This window comes from Tricharina praecox (genome assembly GCF_024521635.1).
Source record: "Tricharina praecox strain CBS 144465 chromosome Unknown BZA05scaffold_5, whole genome shotgun sequence".
In the NCBI taxonomy this organism is placed as follows: Eukaryota; Fungi; Ascomycota; class Pezizomycetes; order Pezizales; family Pyronemataceae; genus Tricharina; species Tricharina praecox.
Genome location: NW_026250407.1, coordinates 332,286 through 339,304, shown reverse-complemented (window position 1 = coordinate 339,304; position 7,019 = coordinate 332,286). Strand labels below are relative to the sequence as shown.

Sequence of the window (7,019 nt, the reverse complement as noted above, 5' to 3'; positions counted from 1 at the left end):
GAGAAGTAACTTTCTCCGCGTCCGCGTAATCAAGCTTTTCATCTTTCGTGCTGCTGGCCCAGTGCCCACCACCGAGACACCGCAATACAGCAGAATATCGCAGGACAAGACTGCGGGGCTGCCGTGGGAGCTGCTGTGGGAGCGGGAGAGAGGAAGAGGAAGATGGAGTGGGAGTATATCACTCGGCTCTTAGGTCTCATGACGGACATCCCACCGGTGCCCATACGTACGGTAGCAAAACCTGACCAGTCCCAAACCCCCCCCCACAGTCCGAGATACCCGGGGCCAGACCAATCAAGCAGGCAAGCCAGCAAAGAAGCCAGACGATGACCGGTGAGCTCGCCCGCCTGCCGCTACATACACACTTACACATGTACATACATTCATACCTACATTCATACATACCCCGTGCTCATACATGTGCATACCCCAGAGTACTCTATGTACCTACCAAACTTCATGCAAGTATGACAGGCGGCCGGAGCCTGCCGCACGCACGCAGCACGCACCTGCCCCTCCCGTTTTTCTCGACATGTGGGGAAGCGAGCGAGGACGGGGGAAACTATATAAGCTCACCACTAACCCACTAACCAACTACTACTACATACGCGAGTAGTTCAATTACGGGATTTGCTCCGATCAGATGCGTGGGCGGGGCGTGGTGGTGATGGTGGGGGTTTCGGCTGCGGCGTGGAGAGAGAGAGAGAGGTATTTTATGCGCATATGCTCCATGTGATTGGTTGGTTCTTACAGAAAATCACGACCAGATTCTCTCCTTCATTGTGCATGAGCCTGCGCAGCTGCGCTTCGCTCATGCACATGTGTGGGGAGAGGGGAGGGGAGTCGAGAGGAAAAAGCAATGGTATGTAATATGGATGGATGGAGCAGGCACAAATCCTGCCGAGAACGTTTTCCATGCACAAGTATATGAATTAGGAGGTAGAGTAGATAAAGCGCCTTCCCCGCCCCACCGTGTGTCTCGGGGGCCATCCGAGCGAGTCTTCATGCATCATCCGTACAGTACCTTAGTCCAATCCCAATTTTGCCACGTTTTCTTGAACTCCTCCTCGCGGCGGTCGCGTCCGCCCCTCCATCGTCCCTGCTTTTTGATGATATTTGGTTCGCACTCCAGAATCCCCCCTAGCAGCTCGCGCGCAAACAGGTCCGCCCTGGGCCAACGGTTCTCGTCTTCGATGATGTGTCCCATTCCGCCGTCGATGGTGAACCACACATGGAAGTATGGCATTTCCTTAATTAGTGCCTTGCGGAATGCCATCTTTCCGTGACCGGACTTGAGGGTGTCGATGATTGGCTTATGTTGCGACCACTGCTCGTCGGCGGAGAGAATCGCTTCTTTGAAGTAGGCAGGTGCCATCTCGCCGAGTTCTCGCGGGAGTGGGACGGCAAAGATTGCGGCATGCTTCCGGCGCGCAGGTGAAGCAGCGTTTTCGTAGAAGATTACGTCTCGGTCCTGAGCGGCGTACATGCGCGTTAAGCTCTTCATGAAGTTCTAATCTGTGGTCAGTCTTGGGCAATGAGCAGCAGAACCCGTGGATACATACTCTTACTTCCTCCCACTCGTCGTCATCGCACTCGAGCATGTTAGTGCGATGTTGGATAGGTACAATGACAGCTCCACCAGTGCACAGCTCTGGTTCCGTCGGGAGCGTCAGGAAGACGCGGGTGGCCAGCGAGATCACGGGTGCCACTGGCGGTTTGTCGTCTTGCTGGCATAGCGGACATGTATCTAGCACTCTTTGCACCTTCTTGAACTCATTGATAGCCATATTTTTGATGTCAATCTCGTTCTTTTGAACGCGCTTGGCAAGTTTCGCCGCATTCTCGTCCATGTAGTCCAGATTGTCCTAAGAGGTAGATTAGAGTGATACCTTATGGAGATGGGGGGAAAGGATTGCTCACATCGAACTTCGCATCCCTCGAGATCCGCTCGGCCATCTGTCGTCCCGCACCTTGTCCCCTCGTGATCTTCTCCTCCCTGAGCATGTCATCGAGTGTCATATCCTCATTCTCCACAACTTTCCCTTTCTTGCCCATCACCACTTCACGGCCTACACGTCCACCCAGTCCGGCAATCTGTCGAGTATCCATCGCCGACAAGACAACGACACCATCCGTCTTCGGCGCCGATCTTGCCGTCTCGACAGCCGCATTATAATCCTCCTCTATCTTCGCCGCCTTCAGATCACCGCGCAGCTGCGCCTTCAACAATGCCGCACGCATCTTGTTGAGCGTAGTCTGATCGACAACCGTTGTTGCCGTAGTTGTCGGCTGCGGAGGAGGAGGAGCGGCGTCCAAGATCCTCGCCTGCTCCTGCGCTGCCCGCTCTTCCAGCTTCACCTCCATATTTTGCCGTTTAGCCAGCCTCTCCCTCCACAGCTCCCCCGTCGGCTTCTCCTTCGCATCCTTACGGTCCATACCATAGACCTCTCTCCTGCCGAGCTCCATCTCCTCCTCCCTAGCATCATCCAGCAACCTCAGATCGCCATACCTCTCCAACGCCACCACCTCCAGATCAACCCCGGTCTCCTTCGCCGTCTCATAACACCTCTTGAGTCTGGTCATCCTCCAATTCGACCCGCTGTCTCCAAACATATACGCGACCTCCCCCTCCTTGGCCCCATTCTCGTCATCGGCGTACTCATCTAGTGACTTCCCGTCGCGCAACTGCTGGTTCAGCTCGTTCTTGTAGATAGTAGGCCGATAATCCGGTTTCACGGCAAGATTTGTCGGCGACGGCTTGCGCGCGCCGCGCTGCGTGTAATCGATAAAGTCCGCGCTGGGCTCGACCATCCACTCGTCGCGTTTAGCGGACGGTTCCGCGGGTTGTACGGATTGTACGAGTTGTGCGGGTTCTGTAGGCTCCAGGACATCTTCCGACTTCGTCTTTTGCGATGATTCCCGCCGCGATTTGTGGTGGCGGTCGGAACCGGAGCCTTCCACCTCGTCATCGCGGCGGGAACGCTTCTTGCGGTGGTGACGATCGCGATCTCGGTCTCGGTCTCGGTCCCCGTCCTTGTCGCGGTTTCGCTCCTTGTCGCGCGAGCGCGACCGGTGGTGGTGCGAGGACCGGTGGTGGTGGTGGCGGTGCGAAGACCGGTGCGAGCGGTCCTTGTCCTTGTCCCTTTCCCTGTCGCGGTCTCGGGATCGCTCGGGTCTGCGGGAGCTGTGTTTTTCTGTTGGGCGGGCGTGGTCGTCGGCGTCTGCCATTGCTGTGTAAGTTGTGTTGGGTGGTTGAATGGGGATTGGATGACGTCGCGTGAGGTGAAGTCGCGCTGTGCGCCAGCTTCCAAGCTAAGCGAAGCGTGGCATGTCACTAACATCATTCGCCACGTGACTTCATGTCATGGGGAATCACTCATTTCACTGACTCTCAAACATCAACAGGTCACTCAACTCGCTATTGAGTCTTCCCCGCCGCTTTTCCAAGCCCCAGCTCCGTACCTGATAATTCGCCTACAGGTCAGGGCTTCACCTTCTCCTTTACAGCGCTCAAAAGCTCCCCGGCCACTCCGGCCACTCCCGTAGCCACATCCCTCACTTTCACCTTCACCGGAGCCTGTGCAGGAGCATCACCAGGCACCTCCCCATCAAAAACCGCATTTACGACCGTCATCAGAACATCTTTGACACCCACTCCAGTACTCGCACTAATCCCTTCCACACCACCATCCAGCACCTCCCACTTCAAACCCGCCTCCCCATCCTTACCCACAAACTCCTTCATAGCCCCCCTAACCTCCCTCGTAATCCTCGCAACCCTCCCACTCCTCACAATCTCATCCTCCCGCAGCAAATCCTGCTTATTCAGCACAACACCGACAAACTTCGTGCCGTAGCCCGCGCGACTGCGCGCATACGTGACTGCGTACGCCAGGTCCTTGAGGGTATTTGGGAGCTCCTCGAGCGACGCCGTGACGTCGATGAAGAACAGTATGCAAAGGTCCAGGATCGGCACGGCGTGCAGGAAGTGAAGCCGCAGCTCGCGACGGTCGCTGCCGCCGATGTCCGAGAATACGAGGCTGCTACTGCTGCCGGAGATGGGGAATTCTTCGACTGTAGGAGTTAATTTAGCTTCATGTGTAAGAAGAAGAAGGGCGGGTACCGTTGCAGCCGGTCGTAGGTTGCACCGGGTATGCGCTGGGACCGCCGTTACGGATCTGTAGCAGGAAGGTGGTTTTGCCGGCGCCGGTGGGGCCTAGGAGGATACAGCGAGGGGGAATGGGAGGCACCGGTGGTGTGGTGGGACGCTGGATTTCATGGAAAAAGCGGAGACACGGTTGGCAATTGAAAGGCATCTCGTTGTGGAGGATGGATTCTCAACGGAAATGGGATGTCTTCGGGATCCAGAGGCATGGAGGGTTGTCCCGAGACGAACTTTGTCAAGAGCTTTTCTTTGTGAAAGTGTGTTGTCAGAACGTAGGGATGCGCTGGCTGTAATAGCAGAAAAGCGTGAAGAGAGAAAGATGGGGCATGGTTGGAAGTCCCAGCTAATAATACAGATGGGTCCTCAGGGTGGAATGCAATAGGACGTAGGAGAGGATCACATTTGCAATCCCGCTGTGGGGTGGGTGAATAAGGCTGAGCTAACAAAGCCCATTCCCGCTTCATGCATTCTCGCTAGCTAACTAAATTGATAATCATTAAATATCATTCTTCTACACCATGCCCAGTCCAAAATATCATACACCGAAAACACACCTCTACCCAAGCCTACGATGACCCAAGCTGCTCCTGAGCCTTCTTCCAGTTCTGCGCGGCCTGCATGAGCTTGAGCATGCCAGCGTTGACCTGTTCGTCGGCAGGGAACAGGTAGTCCATGTACTCCTCGTACGAGTCGTCGTCGAGCTTTCTTCTCTTCTTGACTCGCTTGGGCATCTGATCCTCGACCTTCTTGAGATCTTCGGCGCCTCCGTGAGTACTCTCGAAGCTCTTCCATGCGTTGAGCAGCACCACCCGCTCCTCCTTGAGATCCTTCTCTTTGAGGCTCTTGTACGCACGATCGAACACCTTTCTTGCACGTGCTTTGGCATCCTCCGACACCGTGTCCTCGCCATCCACCTCGATCTCGTCCGCGTTGATCTCGAAGTGCGCGTACGAAATCCATACCTTGACATGGTCGGTCTTCTGCAGGAGCCGCTCGAACAAGTCGCGGGTACGCTCGAACTCGCCAGACTCCTCCTCGAAGTCGATGAACGCTTTCCACACGAGCTCGGGCATATCAAGGGTGTCTTGCTCAATGGCAAGTTCGAAGATGGCGCGCGCACGGTCCTCGTCTTCGAGCGCGATCTCGAGCTCCGCGAAACGAATCCATGTTGCCGCGTTCGACGGGTTGAACTCGATGTGCTTTTCGTACAGCGTGCGGCACCGCGAGAACTCGTGCAGCTTCGTTTCTAGCTCGATATAACCCTTGAAGAGCTTGTCCTTTGGACACATACCGATGGCTTGGCCGAGAGTCTTGCGTGCTGCGGAGAGGTTCATCTGACGGATCTCAAAGTGAGCTTTGAGAAGCCAGATCTTGGCGAATGTGAACTGCTTGTGCGGGATGAGCTTGAGACACTCGTTGTAGATCTGCCGTGTACGCTCGATATTCTTGCCCACTGTCTCCTCCCACAGTACGTAGAAGATCCAGAGGTAGATGTAGCGTCGCCAGTGACGCTTCTCGCGAGTTGGCGGGATGTTCGCAATGGCACGCTCGTAGACGTCCCGGACCCGGTCGGGGTCGCCTAGGGTCTCTTCGAGCCGTGCATAGTCGAACCAGACATCGTAGTTTTTGGGATTCTCTTTGATCTGTTCCTCGTACTGCACTCTCCGCTTGGAAAGGATGACGTCCTCGACTCCTTCCCGTTCACCGTACTGCTTCTCGAATGTCGTGTAGTTTCTGTGAAGGAGGTAGGATTTGGACCGGGGAAGACGATCTAGAGCGTATTTGTAGATAACGCGGGCTCGCTCGTACTCCTTGAGTTTTGCTTCGTACCTGCTACTGTTAGCGTTTGCCCTTCTCCATTCGAAACACACATGGGTGGACTTGCCTTGCGTAGGCAACAAATAGCTTCTCATCCATAAACTCATCGCCCAGCGTCTCAATGGCCGTCGTGAAGACTTCGCGCACATTATCCTCCGTCCCAAACTCCTCCTCAAACCTAGCCCACTTGATCCAGTTCCTTGGCTCGGGATGGACCTGCGTGAATCTCTGGAAGATCGCTCTCGCCCTGCTGATCTCACCATACCGCTTTTCCAGCTTGACGTACGCACTCCATGCGGCCTCCTCCGGCTCCCAGCTCATCCAGCGCTCAAACACTTGTCTCGTACCCGGAATATTGCCCAGAGTCTCCTCCATGTAGACATATTTGTACCAAAGCTTATCCACTCTCGGCAGGATCGTAACCGCGCGATCCAACAAGTTTCTTGCATGATTGATATTCCTCGTCTTCATCTCGGCCTCAATGTATCTCAACCAGAGGATGACACTCCTCGCATCGACATCAAGCGCGCGCTCGAAAATCGATCTTGCACGCGCATACTCCTTCTGCTCGAGCTCCCACTGCGCATACCGCATCCAGTTGTTCATGTTGATCCTGTTGCGGCGCACATAGTCTTCGAATTCCTTCCGCTTGCGCCCCTGAAATTCGTGGAGTTCTTCGAGGTCGGCGAAGCGCTGCGTGGGTGCCTGCAGGCCTGGCTCCTGTCGCTCGAAGGCTTCGCGGAGGATCTGCTCGGCGCTGTTGATGGAACATTGTTAGCATGGAGTTCGGGAGACGGTGGATGCGTGGGGGCGTGCCTGATCTGCTGCGCTGAGGCAGACTTGTTTTTGACCCGTGGGGGGCCGCGTGAGGTCTCCATGATGGCGGGTTATGCGTGTGAATTCGTATGAATGTCGGTGTTGAAGGTGTGTTGGTTGAGCTTCTCGCGAACGAATATCTGGTCGGACTGACGTGAAGAATCACGGTTGCGCGCGACAAGGTTATGGTTACTTACAGTTAAGCGTCTCGGGTGTTCAC

The 7,019-nt window shown here is 55.4% G+C and overlaps 3 protein-coding genes across 3 annotated transcripts; all 3 read right to left on the bottom strand.

The window, feature by feature from the left end:
• Positions 1-517: 517 nt before the first annotated feature.
• Positions 518-3,295, bottom strand: BZA05DRAFT_389431 (CwfJ C-terminus 1-domain-containing protein-like protein). Its single transcript, XM_051482776.1, has 3 exons — positions 1,921-3,295; positions 1,563-1,865; positions 518-1,510 (listed from the first exon to the last, which is right to left on the bottom strand). The coding sequence occupies exons 1-3, from the start codon at positions 3,226-3,228 to the stop codon at positions 1,010-1,012; spliced, it is 2,112 nt and encodes a 703-aa protein (XP_051341931.1). The 5' UTR covers positions 3,229-3,295; the 3' UTR covers positions 518-1,009.
• Positions 3,296-4,582, bottom strand: BZA05DRAFT_389428 (uncharacterized protein). The gene is made up of 2 exons (XM_051482775.1): positions 4,132-4,582; positions 3,296-4,082 (listed from the first exon to the last, which is right to left on the bottom strand). Exons 1-2 carry the CDS (start codon positions 4,314-4,316, stop codon positions 3,482-3,484), a joined length of 786 nt encoding a protein of 261 aa, XP_051341930.1. The 5' UTR covers positions 4,317-4,582; the 3' UTR covers positions 3,296-3,481.
• A 19-nt stretch (positions 4,583-4,601) lies between these two features.
• Positions 4,602-6,961, bottom strand: BZA05DRAFT_216219 (uncharacterized protein). Its single transcript, XM_051479655.1, has 3 exons — positions 6,800-6,961; positions 6,051-6,740; positions 4,602-5,995 (listed from the first exon to the last, which is right to left on the bottom strand). Exons 1-3 carry the CDS (start codon positions 6,859-6,861, stop codon positions 4,732-4,734), a joined length of 2,016 nt encoding a protein of 671 aa, XP_051341929.1. The 5' UTR covers positions 6,862-6,961; the 3' UTR covers positions 4,602-4,731.
• Positions 6,962-7,019: the final 58 nt, after the last annotated feature.